Source organism: Onychomys torridus, chromosome 14 (assembly GCF_903995425.1).
Source record: "Onychomys torridus chromosome 14, mOncTor1.1, whole genome shotgun sequence".
NCBI lineage: Eukaryota > Metazoa > Chordata > Mammalia > Rodentia > Cricetidae > Onychomys > Onychomys torridus.
The window spans coordinates 82641097-82662548 of NC_050456.1; the positions used below are offsets into that span (position 1 = coordinate 82641097).

At 42.1% G+C, this 21452-nt stretch overlaps 1 protein-coding gene across 2 annotated transcripts in view; it reads left to right on the forward strand.

Moving 5' to 3' along the window:
* Window positions 1-21452, forward strand: part of Rapgef5 (Rap guanine nucleotide exchange factor 5) — a 230735-nt gene that overhangs the window by 154618 nt on the left and 54665 nt on the right. For both annotated transcript variants that reach the window (XM_036205803.1, XM_036205804.1), the window contains 2 exons: window positions 4655-4773; window positions 5212-5300. In XM_036205803.1, coding sequence (XP_036061696.1) covers window positions 4655-4773; window positions 5212-5300 — 208 coding nt within the window. The remainder of the gene's footprint in view (window positions 1-4654; window positions 4774-5211; window positions 5301-21452) is intronic.

The following is a 21452-nucleotide window of genomic DNA, read 5'->3' on the forward strand; positions in this document are numbered from 1 at the left end:
GAAAAATCTCTTGGGGATTTTTATGCAGACTTCTTTGTGTAGGCATGATTGATTAATTCATTGGCCATTGGTGACCAGTGAGACCTTTGGAGGTGGGGACAGGGGCTGTGAGTCCCCAACCCTCTGAACAGGTGGTTGGTTCTCCTGGCAACCAGGCCTCCTGTGGTAGGGTTATTTGATGATTTTCCCAGGATGACCTCATTAACATAAATTGAGGTAGGTGTGTGGAAAGGATATTTTTTAAGTAAGGGAAGACTGCCTTCTTCCTTTGTAGTTCTGGACCTGTTCAAGTTGCTTCAGGAAACAAGAATGAAAGATTAAATACTCACACTAAAGATGCTGTTAGTGCACTAGCCACTTAGGAAACTGTCAGCATTGTAGATACTGTAAATCTGGAACCTAGGACCCAACCGGGAACACACATGCCACTCCAGGGCCTCTGTTCCTCCCTAGTTTTCACTACTCAGAACTGTTCACACTGAACCGTTGCCACCTTGATTCAAGCCTATGCTGTTGGCCCGCGTGGTAGACAGTCAGCAGCCCCTCAGTTTTCATGACTGATCTTCCCTTCCATAGCCAGGCAGACACTCTGTGATGAAGGGCTATTTTCCTAGTGTGCTCGACCCCTGTGTCCTCTCCCCACCCTCTGATTGCTGTCTCTTACCCGGGATGGGCCTCATCAGTCACTATTTTCCTCTAAGGCTCCCAAGCACTTAAAGCAGGTCATAAAACCACGAATGTATGTGTTTTTGAGCCTCAGCAGTTCATGAAGCTGCCAGGTGATCCTTCTCTCCATAACTGCTTCCCTGCTGCATCCCTGAGGCCACTTTTCCATCCACACCCCACACCCCTCCTCCGGAAGCCGCCTGAGTACTAAGATGAAAACCATTGCATGTGATCTCTCCAGCTTCCTTATTTCTGTTTCACTGAGCCAGTGGATTCCCTCTGAAAGGAAGAAGTCTCTTTTGTAGCCTGGTCCTACGTTGTGTTCTTTGTTCCTACTCCGCACTCTTAGCTGGGATTCTTAAGGTTGCCCCAGGCCTATATATTGGAATTCTCAGGTTGTACCTCCCTCCCACCTTCTTCCTTTACTCAGTACTTCTCTTCACCCTCTCTCTCCCTCCCTCCCTCCCTCCTTCCCTCCCTCCCTCCTTCCTCCTCTCCCTCCTCACCACCTAGGGATTAAATGCAGAGCTTCAGAGCTTCTCTACCACTGAGCTATTATCTAGGCCCCTTTTCAAAGTTGTAGTCAGTGCTTTGGTAAGTGTCCCAGGTTGGCTTGAACATGTGATCCTCCAGCCTCAGCTTCCAGAGCACCCAGGCTATAGCTTCTTCTTACCTCTTGCCCCAACGTGATGCCAGCCAATCTTTCCCTAGGCTTGCCAGTTTGAACTTCAAGGATGGCAAGCCCTTCCTTGGACCTCCTGACACTGCTCCCCTGCTTCTCCTTCTGGTCCCTCCAGGCTCTGTTCCTCATCATCTCTGAGTACTTTCCCCAAGACTATTCCTGTCCCTTGTCATCTCTTACTCTATTTTTCTCATTAAATCCTGTTTCCTAGTTTGCCCATTTTTCAGTTCCCCCTTAACATTATCAATTGCCAAAATTTGGATTCTTAACAAATTTGTCTCTATTCTTGGCCTTTGTACAGAAAACAGTGTTTTCCTTCCAACTGCCTAGTAAACATCTACAGTACTCTGTCCTGTCAATACTAAAACATCAGCTCTTTGATCTGAACATCATTCCTCTGTAGACCCTTGGCTTGTTTAGCAACATGCTCAGTCTCTCAGGCCACTTAGTTATCTTTGACTGCCAAACTGACCCCTGCACTTAGCAACACCTTAGGGTAGTGGTTCTCAACCTGTGGGTTGAGACCTTTCTGGGGTCGAATGATCCTTTCAAAAGGGTTGACTAAGACCATCAGAAAACAGAGATTTGCGTTACAATTCATAACAGTAGCAAAACTACAGTTATAAAGTAGCAATGAAAGTAATTGTATGGTTGGGGGCCACCACAACATGAGGAACTTTATTAAAAGGTCTCGGCATGAGAAAGGTTGAGAACCACTGCTTTAGGGTATGCGCCAAGGTGTACTTGGGTTTTCATAGAGCCAGTTAACTGAGAGTACAGCAAAGCTTGTCTTGTTCATCTTTGCTGGCCATTTAGTGTCCAGCAGGGTGTCCTGCCCAAAGGAGGACCTCTTTATTTGTTACATAAATGACTGTCAATTAGGAGCTTCAATGCTGCTGTTTTGTGGACAATTTGTCATTGAAAATATTTTCCATCATTAATCCTAGTACTGAAATGAAAATTCCATACCCACAACCGCAGTGGTTCTATTTTTTTCCTCTTTTTGAGGAAGACAAAATAGAGAAAGTTGCCCACATTAGGAAGCATTAATTTAACCCTCCTTCATGGATGGTTATAATACACAGAATTCTTGTGTTTTCACAGCAGGTTTCCCTGATTTACATCTTCCCTTACTCATTGATTTTTTCTGCTTTTTCTCTTCTTTATTTTTAACAGGTTTCAAAATGGAACCTATTACAATGACATAAGATGCTATTGATAGTACATCAATCTGATTCAGCCATTCTCCTGCCCAGTAAAGTATGACTGCTGTGTGCACAGCCATGTAATACATATCACTTACACAGACATTAGAGAAACCTGCCCATCCATATGTATGTGTGCAGCCTGCAAAAGTTAATAATGCCATATATCATGTGCACATAGGATGTAAAATGTACTTCAGAATGACAGCGGCTCATATAAAATGAATATTGGCTTACGATTAGAGGAAGCCAGGGAAAGATTTTGTCTTTTCACATCTGTTCTTTCAAATAATAGAATTATTTGCCTTATTCGGTGTGTCTCATCCCAGCCTTCTTCGGTTCCCTCCCCCTTTTGGGTCCATATATGCCCCTCTCTCCAGCCACTTTAGTTCACTTCAGCCACACGGATAACAAAAGAACGGCTTTGGAGAAATGAGAGATAGCAATTACACATTGGTATTCATGTTACAGGAGTCACACTGGCCTCCTTGGGGAGTTGAACAATGAATATCCAGCATTAATTGCCACAGACACCATGTGTCTGACCTTGCTGAAACATAATACATCAGTTCTACATTGCAAAATTATTTGCCAGTAAGAGATTTAAAAGGAATGATCATGCAATTATATTGCTGCTTAGAATGACCAATATTGTTTGTTTTTAAGAAAATCCAGGAAGAATTACATTCTCTTAGAAACTAGGAGTTGAGGTCACTGTCGTACGACTAATTTGCTTAGCAGTTGTAGTGGTACCTTCTAGTCTAGTTAAAGGAGAATAAAATACACTGCTATCCATGATGGGCCTATGGAAGCAATCATAAGGCATTTGGAGATGACACTTTTATCCATGCAGGAGGGCAGGATGTCCTTCTTTGTCTCTGTACCTAATTATAGGTAGGGTCTTGTCAGTAGCAGAAGTGTACTAGCACACGTTTCCTTTGCAAAGAGTTGACATCATCTTTAAGAGGAAACCTACCTGCTCTCAACTTTTCTTGCTTTTTTTTTTTTTCAAGTCATCAGCATCATAGGAGTTGGATTTTCTTATATGCCTCTTATAGTTCTTTTTTTTTTTTTTTTTTTTTTTCCTGGCAGTCTTCCTGTGGTTGGGTACTGCACACTGGGACTGTCATAGCAAATGCACTGGAAGTTTGTGTCCATGGCTCAGACTTGGGCCCATACTGCTGGATCAGCAGGGAGCATCCCTGACTGAGCCAGGGCAGGCCCTGGTTCTGCACTGTGGAAGCTGTGTGTGCAGAAATGAATGATGGTTAAGCTTCACGCCTTTTTTAAAAGGGACAGACATGAAGAAACTCAGTGCAGGGGCCTGTGGCATCGGGGTTTTAGCCTAGATGACATTCTAATTAGACATCCATCTTTCCTTGTACTTGATAAAACAAGTGCCTGATAAATTTAAAAGCCTAAATCTAAGTCTCTCTCTCTCTCTCTCTCTCTCTCTCTCTCTCTCTCTCTCTCTCTCTCTGTGTGTGTGTGTGTGTGTGTGTGTGTGTGTGTGTGTGTGTGTGTCCAGTAGAGCTGGCGGTGTTTGACCTCAGTGATTCAATGGATAGCCATTTGCCCACCTTTTAAAGCAAGTCTTTACTCACTATCTTAGTGTTTAATAGTAGTTATTCTGTGATTTTCTGATTTTAATCATGTTTAAGCAACATTAGCCAGGTAGAAGACAGTAGTACAAATGCAGTTAGTATGCTGTACATTTTGAAACTTTAAACTTTCTATTTTCTAAATCAAATTGTGCCTGAAGGTAGTTTTAAAAATAAACTTTTCAAATCCTAATTCCCTACACACATTCTATCTCTCTCTCTCTCTCTCTCTCTCTCTCTCTCTCTCTCTCTCTCTCTCACACACACACACACACACACACACACACACACACACACACTTTACTTTAGCATCTTTATGTCTCTAAGGCTTTTTGTGTTTCCAGAGACCTTGAGCCTAGATTCTGTTCTATAAGATGCCTGACCACATCCCTAATTCATTCCAGCTCTTTAAAGAAATGAGGTGACGCTAGCTGGCTGCTTTTTTAATTTTTCTCTTCCCCTTTCCTTCTCTCATCCATCACTCTGATCTACAATTAAAGCAAGATGATGAAGTGACCATGGTTCAGGTGAAAGAGCAAGGCCAGAGTGTGCTGGTGCTAAGGAAAGTAGCCGACTGTGACCCAGCCCCCACCACAGGGAGTGCGGAGACCGACGTGAGGTGAGAGTCCCTCTGCCCAGGCACGCTTTGGGTTTCCTTTCCCTGCTCCCTCTCACTCACTCGCTCCGCTGCTGCCTGCCCTCCCTCCCTCCCTCCCTCCTTTCTCCCCGCCTCTCCAGCGTTCTAGCTGACTGCAGAGCTCTTAGCAGCCAGATGGACTCAGTTCCCAGGGAAAGGATAAGGATGGCAAGATCTTTTAGCCTTTAGGGGATGCCTTTGTTAGGCACTGTTCACAATGGGCAGCTCCCGCCTGCGGGTCTTTGACCCCCATCTAGAGAGGAAAGATTCCGAGGCGCTCTCTGGGCGCCAGCTGCCCTTGCCTACCTTCGATGTGCCTTATTTCAAATACATCGACGAAGAAGATGAGGACGATGAATGGAGCAGCCGCTCACAGTCTTCCACTGAGGATGACTCAGTGGACTCTCTGCTCTCTGACAGATATGTGGTGGTGTCAGGGACCCCGGAGAAGATCTTGGAGCATCTTTTGAATGACTTGCACCTGGCAGAGGTCCAGCACAAAGAAACAGGTAAGCCGGCGTGGTGGTGGTGGGGGGGGGGGGGGGGGTTGGGGAATGTGGGGGTGGGAGGGGGTCTCCTGCCCCCCAAAGCAGCAGCAGCTGGTACCCTGTCAGTATCCCCAGGGGTGAGGCTCCCACTGTTTGGGAAATCAGGATGGGCTGGAAAAGCATATGCTTTGTGTGCCTTTCCCTAAGCCTGTGCTGTTTGTTTCAATCCAGTAAATGGACACATGTAGTTCTTGAGCAGCTGCCTGGGAAGTAGCTGTGGAGAGAAAATGAGGTGAAGGCAAATGTGTGTGGTTGGTAATTTTTGCCAAATCTCACGTAAAGCCACTTGGCAAGAAGCCAGTATTCAGTAGCTCCTGTGCTATGAAAAGCAGCATAAGGGGAGGGGGCTACCAACAGGCTTTCCCGTGGTCTGTAGGAAATGCTTGGGGGTGGTGAGAGCAGCTTCCCTGCCCAAATGTAAACAATTTCTGCAACCCCTCCTCGAAACAGCAACTTCTGCCCCTTTCCAAGTGTTTACAACTGCTTGCCCAGAGTAACGATTGGAGTGTCCCATGTGGCATAGCTTCTCTGACCAGAGATAAACCCTTATTGCTCAGACATCTTGTCATTTTATTCAGCTGAAACCAAAAGATGTATAGTTTTTAGCTTTGTACACCTTTGGAAACACTGCTACTCTCTGTATAGATGTCATACTGGTAATTTCTTTTCTCACAGAAGGAAGAGTGCTTGCTTTTCTTAACCAGCATTTGTAATCTGTTTCAGCCTAGAGCAGTTAACCCACTGAACAGGCTTCTGGCAGTAGCCTGAAGTTTGCAACTTGATCTGATGACTGCCATACACGTTTTTTTGCTGCTACAAAGGCACCTGGGACCCCCACAGTGTGCAGTGTATTGATTGCACCCAGAAAAGGCAGCTGTAGGTTGTACTAAAGCAGAGTAACTGCTTGGGTTTTAGACACAGAAGAGACTGAAATGCCAGCCTAGGAGCAAGTTCCCTAGTGTCTCAGTAGTTCTGTCTGCCTATGAGCCGTGCTTTATAAAAGACAGTAAGAGAAGCAATGATGTGTGAAATATGTGAATAGGTTAAAAAAAAAAATAACCTGCATGACCCAGCCATGTATATTATAATATCATTGTTTAATTTAGAAGTCAAGTATTTATTTTGCATACAACTGGTAAAGAGTAAGTTATTGCTTATACACACAAAATAGGCTATTTTCAATAAAATAAATGTATCCTTGTGGCACTCACTGGGTTATTTTATATGTCTGAAAATTCACACGTTTTGCCTTTGAGCAACATTCCAATGCTCTGCCTATAGATGTCATTGTGAGATGAGTTCCCCATGTGCTGATTGCCATAGGTTGTTGGGAAGAGAATACAGGAAAGTTGTCACAGAAAGGGCAGAGTGGAGCCATGGAGAGGTGGGATGATTTCTCTACTTCTTAACACTGTAAGCACAGAAATTATTTAATAATAATTTGGTACACACACACACACACACACACACACACACACACTTCTTTATAACTTCACCCTATCTGTATATTCCTTTCTTTAAATCTCTTGTGCTTCTGGGGATCAAACCCAGGGCTTCTATCAAGCTAAGAAGTGCTCCATTGCTGAGTTACACCTGCAGCCTGCTCTCCTTACTTTTGAGAGAAATGGTCCAGGAACTCACTAACAGGCTCACCATTTGATATTGGAAATGACCTGTCACCTCCATGTCTCTAATGCCACGAGTTGCCTGTTTATAATGGAATATGTATGTTATCCATTATGACATTTATTTCTGCTTTCTTCTCAGTTATATTGTCTGTAGGGTCACATGTGCCTCTTCAGGCAAACACGCAAAAACAAAGAGGATCAGGATACATTGGATAGACCCACCAGCCCTAATGTAGGTGGTTCAGGAAGGGGCTTGTCTGGGTCAGCCTCACCTGATTTCTTACTATTTATTCAATTTCAGGGAAGGACACATGGACACATGTGCTTTTTCAGAGTTTTGTAAAGACATTTGAAAAAAAAATAATAAAGTAATAACTTTTCCTCTCATCAAAGGAGAATTTCATGAAAATGAAAAAGTCAACTTTGAAGAAAGTGATTGATGTATGTATATGAGAGAATCTTATGGGGAAATGGCATGGCTCTTTGAAACTTCAAGGAGAGAGCTATCATGTGGTTTTTGTTGATGTTTGAAAGATATAAAATACATGTATTCAAATTGAAGAAAAGTGATTGTGATTTATTCTCATTTGGATACTACATGAATTGGACTTTTAAAGTAATAGTGGTCCTTCATCACTGGCAGAGGTGACTGACACCTAGGTCATGTTGGCCGAGTCTCCTATCATGTATGAGAGCCTAGTGGAGGTGCAGAAGCCATATGGAAGACAGATGGAGGGAATGAGAAGGGGCTGCAATAAAAGTATACAGCAGCATTTTTATGTTCTTGAGAGTCTCTCTTAGTGAGATGGAGCCATATGGGGCCCATGTTGCCATATGGTAGCCCCTACACATGGCCCTTGTGGCACTGAGGAGGAAAGAAAGAAATGGAAGTCTCTGGAAGCCTGAGTGAGCTGTTCTGACATTCCTTTATTCCTGTACCCACCAGAGCCTGGGAGAACAAACAAGAGATATTTCACATCTTTCTCACAGAAGATACTTACTTGTGGAAATGTGTGTACAAGCCCCGGCAGAGTAGGCTCCAGTGATCACATGGGACAGATTGGCTTGATTACCAACTGGTGTTAACATTGAAATGGAAGAAGTTGACGGCATTGAATAGAGTAGAAAAAGAGAATGCCAGGGCTCTGAGAGAAGGCTTTTATTTCTGTTGTTACTTGAATCAAGAATAGAACAGAAACACTTCAACAATTCATGCAGCATCCTATCACCAAATCAAGCTGAATTTTAAAATCATAATTTTAGAGATGCTTAAAGGCAACCAACTTAACGATTTTTCTAAATAATTTGATCCTCATATAATCACCAAAGTAATTTCATGATTTGGCATATCTTTCCTGTCTAGTGACGCCAGGCATAGGAGTCACCCAGTGATGTGGTTGGAATGAATGAGTGAGTGAATGAATGAATAGATTTAGTTTTTATACTTTTATCAAAGAAGAATGGAGAATGCTGGTAGGGAACAGGCAAACCTTTAAGCATCCTTAGCAGGTAGCTTTGAAATCTTCATTAATCTATGATAAACACCCTTCTGTTTAGGAATTAGTAATAGCACCCAAATAGCAAGCAGCAGTGAAATCCACTGAATAATAATTTTTAACATTTTTTTTCTTTTCACCTAATTCTTTATTCTCTTAGATAGAAAAAAAAATGCTGAGGGTAGCCATTGGATATTTGTTTGTGATTGTGGGACATTATTGAAGCTGTTTTCAAAGATTTTCTTTTCTTTCACCATTGAGGTTCTGACTTGAAACATTCGAAAATGTTAGAGAAAAATCTAGCAGTTTCTGCAGCTCTACCTTTCATCTGCCCAGAAATAGGACAGACATCACTGGGCATTCCCAGCCTGGGAATTACAAAGAAGGAAAGAAAGACAGGAAGCTATGAGTGGTGGAGCTGGGGGGGGGGGGGGGGTGGGACAGGTGTGAGCCCAGGCTGCCCTGCTGCCCTGCTGTGCACAGGGGTGCTGCTTCTATTAACCCTTTTCCTCCTGAAGAGAATGAAGTAATTTTGGTCTGCAGGTGCTTCTGCAGAAACTAATGATTTCTATTTCAAGCAAAGGAAAAAAAAAAAAAAAACTGTCTGATGGGTTACTTCCTATTTCCTTGTATTCATTGCCCAATTCCTTATCCATCCTTCTGAACAAAGTGTGCTTATGATAACAGGTTCTTGGAAAAAGCAAGCAAGCCAAGCAGGCTAATAGGAAAGGGAAAGTCTACCTTGCTTCTCATTACACCTGACCTGATTTCTTTAAGCTGCCGTTGCTTTTCCCCCTTTCGCTTTATGAGGCTGTCATTCTGTGTATTCTGTTAATATACCTCTGTATAGAAGTGACTCCACAGCCTGCCTTGGTCATCATACATGCCTCCATGCTGATGGTTGATTGGCTTTAAGCCTGTGGGTCAGGAAACCAGTTCTTTCCTGTTCTTCAGAGGCTGCACCTGCTCTGTAGTGGGGGTAGGGGGGCATGTAGAGTCTGAGTATGCTAAGTCTAGGGCAGTGGTTCTCAACCTATGGGTCACAGCCCTCTGGGGTTGAATGACCCTTTCAAAGGGTCACCTAAGACTATTGAAAAACATGGATATTTACATTATGCTTCGTAACAGTAGCAAGATTAGTTACGAAGTAGCAATGAAAATCATTTTATGGTTGGGTCATCATAACATGAGGAGCTGTATTAAAGGGTCACAGCATTGAGAAAGGTTGGGAACAGCTGGCCTAGGGGCTTCGTTGAGCACTGCTCTGATAGAACCCTGATTTTTTTAAGCGAGGGCAGGCCCTTGTTTGCTGTTAAATTTTTATCTCCTTCCCTGCCACACCAAGTTCATCGTAACCTTGAAAAGGGGCTTTTAGAGGTATATGAAGAATGCTGGAAAGATAGAACAAAATTTTGTTAAACTTCTTCCTTGCTGAGCTTGCCTTCCAGGCCATTAGTGAGCCTAGTGTAGACCCTGTTACAGCTAAGCTTTTCGAGGGTAGAGAGAGAAGTTTTTAGACACTGTAAGTATTGCTGTGATTTTACATAACTGGTATGCACACAAACTTATTTTGATATTGTTTTTTTCTTTGTAGTTTTTTTTTTAGCTCATCGGTTTTTGTGCTAAGACTGAACCTGGGACATCGTACTTACTAGGCAAGCACACCACTACTAAGCCACCTCCACAAATCCCTTGTCTTTTATTTGCAATGTCATGTGACAAATTGACCAATGTAGTTTCTCTGTAGCTGTACATGAGTCCCAGTGAAGCATGCTTACACAAATAGTACTCAGACATTGTGATCCAGTGGCTTGAGTTGGGGATTTCATCTTACCTAGGCCTTGACAGGTCCCCAGGGTATGGTGATATGTGGCTAGGTTTATAAGCCTCTAAAGTAGGGCACTGACTGCGTCTGTCCTACTGCCATTATTTTGAGAACCTTTTAAAGATCTGTTCTGGGTCTTAAACACTTGCCTGTAAGAGTGAAGGCCATCATTCTCTCCTCTCTCTGGGGGCTCGATATCTAGCCTCATGACCTGCCTCCAGCCTCTGCAGTCTAACATGGTCCAGGTTAACAGTTTAAACTGATAGGCCTTCCACTACAGTGGTTTTGAGAAAAGGTCATACTCAGAAGTGGACACACGGCTGCTCAGTTCTCACACTTGGGATGATGAGGAAGTGATGGGAGTGAACAAAATCCATTTGGATTTTTACAAAGGTCCTTACACAGCAAACACCTCTGGGTGGCCATTAGGTTTCATAGCTGGGACTGCTTGCTTCTGTGGAAAATTGTGTTTTAAGGCAAGTGAATACCCATCAGTATTGTAGAAAATGTGCTAAAATGAGCTAGTAAAGCCTTGAGTCCTAGGTCTGGACTCCATTAGTAAATCAGCTGGAGACATGGAGCAGGCCATAAACAAGATGAGCTCTGAAGTGTCATGTACCACAAGCTCCTTCCCTGAAAGGGCTTTGCTCTCCCTTTCCAACATAGACCTAAGAACCATAGAATCCTAGATCTGAGTGAAGTCTGAGGATGCAAGTAGGTGACCTCCAGAATTGTCTGGACATTAGAAGTGAGGTCACCTCATGCTACTGATACTGTTGCTATGTTTCTAGAACCTTGTGGAACAGAATGTTGATGAGTGTGACACTTGAAATCTAAGGCTCAATGTGGTGGGGAATTTGTATGTTTGTATACAGCCATCACTGGGAAATTTAAAGTTTCTTTGAGAAATTATACTATAACAACATGTCTAGTGGATAGCTCTGATTTATCAGCTACTAGCAAAATCCATTTGCAGGGTTTTATTACCAAGCCATTTTAGGATATTCAGAAATAGTCTACTGCAGGAGAGGAACTACAGCTCAACCCCAACACACACACACACACACACACACACACACACACACACACACACACAATGAGATATACTACGTTATATCTTTATACTTGTTATGCTTCTGCATACTCTCAAGTTTTAATTTTACACATGACTTCCATGTTTTAAAAGGTGTACTCTTCATTACTCACCCTCTATATCCATGTGATTTAGTGCCTTTGACACTTTAATTCTTCTGTTCTCAGCATAAATATCTTTGACTTGCTGCTATGTAGGCACTGTCTTACTAGTAAAAGCTGTGGACACAACTGAAGGAAAACAGGCTCATCTTCTAGTGTGGTGAAACACAGAGTAAACAAAATAAGGAAAAGTACCACCTGTTAAGTGGTGGCTGATGGGTAATTAGTATTGTTGCTGATGGTAGCTCCCATGACTATAATCCGCATCTTCCAAAGCAAGTACATTGGAAGTGCTTTAATAGATTCAAAGATCTTAAAAATTAACATGAAAGTTTGGAACCCAAAAAAGTAGACTTTATTGAAATAGCAAGGAAATCTATTGTGTGTATGTTTAGACTAGATGTTCTTGTTACATAGCTGCTCTGAAAGCTGAAGAATCTGCCTCCCTAGAAATGTTTCCTAAGGCTGTCACCTTTAACCATCTGAAACTGGGAAAGTAACTTTTGCCAGGACAGAGAACAAGGATGCCACTCAAGGCTTTTTGCAGCACTATGGAACTGTCATTTTTAAACATTGGGCTCTCTGCTTATGTACACACTAATAAAAATAAAGTCAAGGAAAAGCTAAAATCATTAGTACATGCCCCAGGTGCCTCAGGATGATGCAGAGCATCAGTGATCAGTCAAAGCTTATTTCCCCACAAAAGGCAAAGACATGGCCCAGTGGTACAGTGACAGCAAAAATGTCCCCAGTGGTATCAAAGAAGTTGGAGCAATTGGGCTTTCATGAGGATGTGGCTTCCATTCTGCTCCAGGCTGCTGTACTGCATCTTTCTGTTTGGTTTATTTGGGTGAGGCTATTTTCAATGTTGTGTTTAGTTTTTGCAATTCCTTTAGCTTCTCTCCTAACTGCTAATACAGAGAATGTATTTGTCAACCACACACTGAGAGACTTTGTAAATTCACATTAACTAAGTGATGAAATAATTAGAACTGAGTAGAAATAATTCTTCTCAGTTGATATATATACATATATATATATATATATATATATATATATATGTGTGTGTGTGTGTGTGTGTGTGTAAATATATATATAAACAAAACTAAAAAACAGGGACCTTAGAGTACATGAAGCCCGAGGTCCCTGCAGGCCTGAAATCCAGGGTTCAAAGGTTACTCAAAATGACAGTTCATTTATCCAAACCTTGCCTCATTAGAAGGGTCCTTGTGCAGAATAATTTTCCTCATTTAATGGACTTCGATGTTGAGGTAGAAATTAATTAAATTGTGCCAGTGATTGAGTGTACGTTTCAATCTAGAAATGAGCCCAGACATGTACTCCTAGCTTTATTCCAAGGACTGTTTTTGTTAGAAATGGGAATCACAAGTGAACAGCAGAACTGAAGTAAATATATAGTTCAACTCAACCTTATTTATACCAACTTGAGAGAAACCTCCTCTCCAGCACACAGGACCTGCTTCCTGTCTTCCAGGTATGAGAAGGATGGCCCCATGGGCAGCTAACTAAAAATGAGAGAGAGAGAGAGAGAGAGAGAGAGAGGGAGGGAGGGAGGGAGGGAGGGAGGGAGGGAGGGAGGGAGGGAGGGAGAAGGAGAAGGAGAAGAAAGAGGAGGGGAGGGAGAGATGGACAGACAGACCAACCAAGACCTGAACTATCAGGTGAGAAGTGGAGGAACATCATTTTGTCTGGATGTCATCTGGTATGTCCATCATCTGGGTTAATCACACCACCTTTGAGCATGCAGTTACCTATGGTAACAAGGGAACTGGCGCTCTTCCATTTCCCATAGGTTGAGGGTTAATTGATTTCCCATTGGTAATGAAGTATGGTGAGACTTATGATTAATAAGATCTTTAACGCACACTTGCTGGCTGTGGAAATGTGGGCGTTTCCATGACAGTGCAACACGTGGGCGAAGAAGTTGTTTAACAGATGAGGGTATAGTGGAGCAGAACACCTGATATGGAAATGGTCCTATTTAGATGGGCTTGGATCACTGGAATAGTTTTGTCTTGTCTTTGAGATAGGCCCTCACATAGCCCAGGCTGGCCTCATAGCCAGGGATAATTTTGAGCCTCCGGTCCTCTTGGCTGTGTGTCTTGAGTGCTCCATGCTGGTTTTATATAGTACTGGGGTTTGAACCCCGGGGCTTTGTGCATGCTCAAGCTGCACTCTGCCAGTTGAGCTAAGTCCCTGGCCACAAGATGCTTCTTTCTTGAAAACATTCTCATGTTTAGTCCATTTTGAGCTGTAGTTTATTTCTGAATTATATTTTTAATATTACAAATAGCATCATCAAAGTTAATACAAACTGTTACAGTTTTTCAGTCAGTAAAGTTTTCAATGGAAGGTAACCTTTACAGTGATTAGCCAATAATAGCAGTGAACTACATAGAGAGAACATTTCATTAAGCTCTTAAGTTTATGATTTTCTTTCGGTTTCTATCTTTGTTTATTTTATGCCCACTAGTGTAATGCGTGTTTGCATTTGTATACAGATTAATACAGTAGAAGGTAAAACATCCAATAATTTAAAGTGACTATGCAGACAGCTTCTATTTGTTTTCTATCAGAGGTTCTCTGGGAAAATAATCTCCACAGAATAGTTTCTTAGTTTTGTGTTGACTGGTTTTTGGTCTGTCTAGTGGTTCTCAACCTGTGGGTCATAACCCTTTTGAGAATCAAGTGACACTTTCACAGGAGTTGCCTAAGACCGTGGGAAAACACAGATATTTACATTACGATTCATAACAGTAGCAAATTTACAGTTATGAAGGATTGAAAATAATTTTATGGCTGGGGTCATCACAGCGTGAGGAACTGTGTTAAAGGGTTGCAGCATGGGGAAGGTTGAGAACCACTGTTCTAAAGGAAGACTCTGTTTTCACATCTTACAGATTTTTAAACGTTATTTTCTCAGAAAGTCCTGGATATTATGTTGGCCTGTTTAATGCTGTCTTTTACTGGAAACACATGGGAGTTTGCCTGAGTCTCTCTGTTTCCATATTTATTTTTATGTGTGATATTTGTCATGCCTTGTGGAGATACTGAAATCCATGAGCCTAGACATTGTCCATAGTGAGCTTGATGTCCTTCCTATATTCCCAGCAGCTGCGGTTACTTGAAGCTTAGGGTATAGCTCACTGGCAGTGTACTTGCCCAAGCATGGATGAGGCCCCAATTCCTCAAAAACAAAATCGCCTGAATATGTGTTTAAGATAATGTCAAAGGTTGGAAAAAAAAAAATATCTGTCTCTTTCGGTTTCTTTCCCTGAACCAGAGATGTGTGCTGTCTTTCCATATGGGTGATGGATTTAGAGTAAGATTATCAGATTATTTGTCTGAATCTCAAAATGCTTGTGACATCTTCCAAGTAAAATTTACCATCTTACCAAAAAAATGGAAACAAAAGTCTCTCCATCTCTGTCTCTCTCTTTCTGTCTCTCTGTCTCTGTGTCTCTCTGTCTCTCTGTCATCTGTGTCTGTCTCTGTCTCTATGTGTCTGTCTCTGTGCCTATAAGTCTCTGCCTCTGTGTCTCCATGTCTCTTTTTCTGTATCTGTCTCTCTCTACCTCTCTGTCTCTGTCTCTCTTTGTCTCTCTGTCTCTGTCTCTCTCTTCTCTATTCTGTCTCTTTCTGTCTCTGTGCCTCTGTCTCTTTGTCTCTGTATCTCTCTGTCTCTATCTTTCTCTCTGTCTCTGTGTCTCTGTCTCTTGTCTCTATCTCTGTGTGTCTCTGTCTATGTCTTTCTGGGTGTGGGGGCTGCTTAGTCTTGTCAGTGTGAAGGATTGCTGGCTGATGGCACTTCTTTGATTATAATTACTGCATGTTAATCTCTCACAGCATGTTTCAATCAAATTATTGCTTCATTTAAAAGGACACAATGTCACAGAATTGCTGTAGCTGACAAGTATGTATCTAAAAAGAATTGTCTTTGTATGGGAGAACTTTTGCGCTTTTTCTTCCCATAACTCATCTTTTCCTCATTTCTCTTCAGTCCAGCTCACTTTGCCCTTCCCTTCCACTTCCCATTGTCCTGCCTTTTTGTCCTCAGGCTTTCTCGCCTGACATCTGAAACCAGCCTTTGATTCTGTTTGCAGCATTTCAGTTCCTACTGGGCAGCCAATCCTTCCCCCAAATCTTAGAAATAAATATTAAATTAGTCACGACTGTCAAATAAGGATGGACAGTGTGAAAAACAAAACCAGAAATCTTCAGAATGTCTTGTCATCATCTAAATAGTGGCAGAAACACAGTTTTCAGGGAAGTTCCTTTTTCTACTCCAGGTCTTGCCTGTACTCAGCCTGTAAGGATAGTTGGCAAACCCCATCTTTTAAAAGAGTGCCACTCAGTGTGAATGTAAACATACAAGTTAAAGCAGTGTGTCCTGGCGGGTATTTGTGTCTGAACACCCAGTCTGAAAGAGAACATAGCTTAGCTCAATGACTGTGTGTGGGCCTCCCATCTCCTCCCCATATCCTGCCGGCACATCGGGCCAAGGTAGTTTCCGCCTGCATTTCTTCTGGTCTTGATATTACACACTGTGCTGTTGTATAGCAAGCTTCTAGATCTTAAATCTAGTGTCCAGTCGTGGTTTTACTAGTGGAAAATATAAGCGTGGGCAAGTGGCTCAGCAGCAGAACATGTGGGAAGAATAACCAAGGCCTGTCTCTAGCACAAGAACAAACAAAACCTGATCATTTTATCCTAAATTTGGATCTTTTCTTCATAATGGTGCATGTAAACTATGAACTCTCAGGCTTTGTTTTAGATTGACCTGAACTTGGTGGCTTTGCATGCCAGTCTCCATGAAATTGATAATTCCTGGAATAATTTCAGAACACATGGATTCTGTTAGTGTTGATTGGCATGGCGTGTATACCTCAGAATTATGACAGGGTACGCATACTGTTTAAGAGCCTCTTAGGAGGTGGGGGAGTATCTGTTCTCACTAAACAAGAAGACACATGGAGGAAGCTGCTTCTTGAATACATGGTACTGAGGTCAGTAAGGATAAAGTCAGAATACTAACAGCTGCTGACATGTTGTCTTCTTACTTAACTGAGAAACCTTAGAACTAGATCATATGTATGATCTTGTCCTTGAACCTCTGAGGAATTTCTGGTATAAATGTATTATTTGTGATTAGACATGGGTGCGTGCTGTAACAAAGTCCTAATGATGATTTAAACGTGGCATGAATTTCTCTCTTTCCTGTATAAACAATTGTGTTGCAATGCTGCTCTGGCCACTGGGCTGTCAGTGCTAAGGTTCCTTCCAGGTGGCTGTCCTAGTGCACCTGGATAGACTTTCATTTCACTTGCATTTCATTTCATACTAGCAGGCCTGGCTCTGCAGCCCCCTGGGGGAGGCCTGAGCACCCCTGAATATCATGTATACCACAGCCTTGGTCTTCTTCCCATTGACCAGAACTTAGTCTCATGGCCACATCCCTAAGCTGGAAATAACCCTGCTTTGTTTTGTTTTGTTTTGTTTTGTTTTGTTTTGTTTTGTTTTGTTTTGTTTTGTATTTGGGGTACAAGGTGCCCAGGGGAAAAAGTTGATTCTTAAAGAAGGATAAAATAGCTTGTAATTTTATAAATGGAAGTTTGCATATAAATCTCCTCTCCCCCTCTCTGTCTGTCTCCCTTCTTCCCTCTATGCCTGTCTCTCTCCTTCCTTTCTTCCAACCCAGGGGCATATTTTTTGCAACAGAGTCACCCTAGCCTCGTACTTGGCAATCTTTCTACCTCAGCATCTCAAGGGCGAGAATCCCAGGGTTCTGGGATTGTCAAGGTGTGCCACCACACCCAATTGTTAGGGAACTTGAGGCCTCAGTTACACACTCCTTTTTTTTTTTTTTTTTTTTTTTTTAAAGAAACACAAACAAACTGTGAGTTAAAGCATTTGGAAAAGCCTACAGGTAGTATAGAGTAGATTGGCCCTTATAGTCACCTCAACAGTGAATATAGACACATAGACACATCCTCTTAGTCAATCTGCTTACTTAGTTGCTGAGTACCTTCTTCATGTCTGATATTAGAGAATTCTACATCTTTCACTCCAAAAAATTTGTAAGGATTTTTCATAAATGAAATTAGATAGATAGGTAGATAGATAGATACATAGACAGACAGACAGATAGATGATAGAAATATTCCTTTGTCTGTGACTTGAAAGTTAACAATGGCACAAATAAAATGTATGAGGTTTGCTTATAAACAAAATTTCATAATCTTGTGACATTTTAGGAAAGACATTGAGGTCTGTCCCCTGGCACAGAGTTCTTGAACCCATGTAATGTCCTGCGTGATAGGGGTGATAGGAGCAACTTTTTCAGTATTTGGCTTTAGTTGATGGTTCTTAACAGAAGAGATTCTGAGGCCTTTGGGTCTCCAGAATGGTAAGACTGACTTTTGTACCACTAGTAAGATGACTGTAGCCAAATCCCAAGGCAACTTCAGGATGGAAGCTGGCCACTAGAAAGACTAAGACCTCATGGGGCCCATAGGATTTTAGTTCCACCACCTTCAAGCATGAAGCCGGAGATTATATTAATTACCAGTGTCCCATAATTTATCCAATCATGCCTATATAATGAGACCTTCCTAGGAATCATGGTTCACAGGATGTGGGAAGCTTCCAGGTTGTTGAACACATCCATATGCTGAGAGGTGGGGGCCACTTGCACAGGGGCAGCACTTTGAGAACTGGTCCTATTTAGTTCTTCATTCAAAAGACTGTCCATCCCTATCTGTTGTGCCAGCCTCTGTAATGAACCACGAAATATGTCCCTGAGTTGGGCCAGTAGAACAAATGATCAAATGTGAAGAGGTATTTTGGGGGTGGTAGGGAGGGAATCCCAGTTTATAGCTAGTTAGCAGAAGTACAGGCAACAAGCTGGTGAAGAAAGAGCGCATTTGTAGGACTGAACTCTTAACCAGTACTGATTCTGAGCAGTCAAGGGTGCCCAGCTATTGTACCAAGAGGAGAAAAAATTATTTTATTTTTTAGAGTTTATTTTACGCATTATTGTGTATGTGTATGATAGGCATGCATGCCATGGTATATGTGTGGAGGTGACACTCATGTAGGGCCAGAGGACATTATGGAGCCATTTTGTCCCTTCCACCCTACGTGGATTTGAGGGATTAAACCTGTTTTCAGTATTAAACTTTTTTACCCACTGACCCATCTCACTGACATTTTTTTATTCTGTCATATTTTCTACTTATGTCCTTGGTGGTATTTATAATGTATAACCACCAAGAGCCATGTGATTTCAATATTAAGAGTGTGGCCCAGTGGTGTTTTGTGTCCTGAGCATTTATGACAACTTGAGTTCTGTCCTCAGCCAAACAACAGAATACAACCATTTCAGATGCAGATGCTTTAGTGTACTTTTAGTATAAAAAGCTAAAAAAGAGAACATTCGTCCTTAAAGATATCTTATTGATATGTATTGGACATTCTATGTCCCCAGATGTCCAGATGGTAGCTCCAGCTGTAGCTGAGATGAACAAATGCCACGGCTTTAACATGGAGTTCAGTTCTGCTGACTTAGAGGAGAGTGAGCAAAACATAATTGTGATTCATGCTTTTTGGTATCTGCAATGCTTGTCCAGAAGTCTATCTGAAAGGAAAGGTTGACAGCATGATTTGGGCTGTGAATGTTTTGGTTGATTTGGTTGGGTTTTTGTTTGTTTGTTTGTTTGTTCATTTGGGTTTTTTCCTAGACAAGTTTTCACTACATAGCCCAAAGGGACTTTGAACTCTTGAACCTTCTGCTTCATTCTCCTGAGTGCTGGGATTACAACATGTACTATCATACCGAGACATGTGATTTGACTTTTGAAAAAATAGTTTCAGCCTTAACATTTTGAGCTTGGAATGTACATAGCATTCATATGCTTTGATAGCAGTTATGAATTTGTGTCTTAGTCCTTCCATGTGATTGTTGGGTCTACCTTTCTGTGTGCTCACTAGCTTTCTGTCACATGGCCAGGAACAGGTGTGGCCCAAGTAAACTTGGGTTTTCTAGTCCTAACACACAGGCAGAATGCTGGCAGTGGCCAGGACTTGGGATGTGGAGTCTTATTCACTCACAGTGCTGTGTATCTGTCATCCTGGGACTTAAAGGCTACTTCTGTGGGCCCTTTAACTAGCTCTCTAAGCAACTTCCAAAGCCCAGTGAGCAGCTTTGCCTTTAACTCAACAGAGAGCATGGTACTCAATATATGGTTCCCTACCAAACATTTTGTGACCCTAAACCACAAATCTGCCTTTTACCTATATGTGAAGCAAAGCAGTGTATCTTATGGAACTCCCGTGACTGCTGTGGAAATAGAGTATCAGGCGTGCCTGTTGTCAGGCACTGTGGGATATTCCTGTCTAACAATATTTTAACACAGGTGACACATTCAATTTCATTGGAACTTTTCAATTTGTATAAGATCTTGTGCTGTATTATATGAAAGATTGGGAGTTGTCAATTAGTAACTGTATAGAATATTTTTATTGTTCCTTTATCTAGATATCTTGCTAAAACTGCCAAAAATAAAACTTGTCTCTACATTACTAAACTCTGAGGAAAATGACCTCTCTGGTGGCCCTAACTTGCCAGATACAGAAATAAGTAAATAATAAGTACTGTTACTTTTTCTAAAATTCAATGCTAATGCTTTACAGTGACCCAGAAAGGGGCTAAAAGTCAGAGTGGTAGAAGAATTCAAGCTTTAGGAAGCAGCTGGTCATGAAAATTCTTCTTGGTGCGTTAGAGGTACAGATATCACACCAGGACCTGAATTGATTCAAGTATCAGAGTGATTATTAATTGCTTGAAATTGCCGTGTCTCAGGCTTCCAATTTAAAAATATTATGTTTAAATTAAATTTTCTTTGTTTCCTGAAGCTGTAGCATGTTTACTTGACAGGCACTTAGGAACACAGCTTGCATCTTTGTGTGATGTTAGTCATATGAGCCAGCAGTAGCTCAGTGAGGCCAATGATGTCAGACCTAGTGACTCTCAGAACCAGGATGCTGATTTTTATCGGTGGCTGCTGTCAAACTGGTATGAAAGGTCTGGTACCCATGACAGTTTCCACAACTTGATCTGTGCTGCTAAGTGAAATGTTGTTACATCGATCATGAAGATATTTTTCTTCCTGGCTCATTTGTGAGAGCCACTGTTACCCCTAATCAATGAGCCCTACAACTGGATCACAAGTCTTTGGGGAGAAGCAGCGTGGTACAAACTGCAGCAGCAGATTATGAGAACAGCCTTCCTCCTTTCCAGTCTGCCTGAGTACATCCCTCTGCTTAGCAAGGAGCAACTCTCCAAGGACCCCAGCCAAGCCCCATCCACACAACCCATCCAGGGGCCTTGAATGCTCTGTTGATGCACCTCCCAACATCTAACACTCAGAAGCTGCATTTCCACCCCCTCTCTTCTTGGTTTTTAGTTTAACCTTCCCATTTCTCTGTTTCTGTCTTCTTCTCTTGCTTTTTCCTACCATTGCCTACACATGAAAGCCCACCCTACTCAGTGCTAGGCCAAGCTTGTCTTTTCCATGGGTGTGTGGGAGAATTCATACCAGCTTCAGACTTCTTTGCATATGGCTCCCATTACCATAACCCACTCTCTGGTCTTTGATACCTTTGCCTAATAGCTTTAGTTAGATTACCCTAGGAAATCCAAATGCCACATTTGTAGAGGGAAACTCAGTTCCCTCCCCTCACTTTTCCCTCCCCACCATGACAGTCCTGATGTGGCTGGATCAATCCTTCAGAAACTTCCTTGTCACTTTTTGCTTCAAAAGCCTCCATTTATTCCCTTTTCCCTGTGGAAGGAGCCCTAGGGTCTCTAGCCAACTCTCAGAGGCCCACTAGGAATCAGCTCCGACCTACTTTTTCTAGGCTTACTTTGAATTAGACCATACTGTCTTTC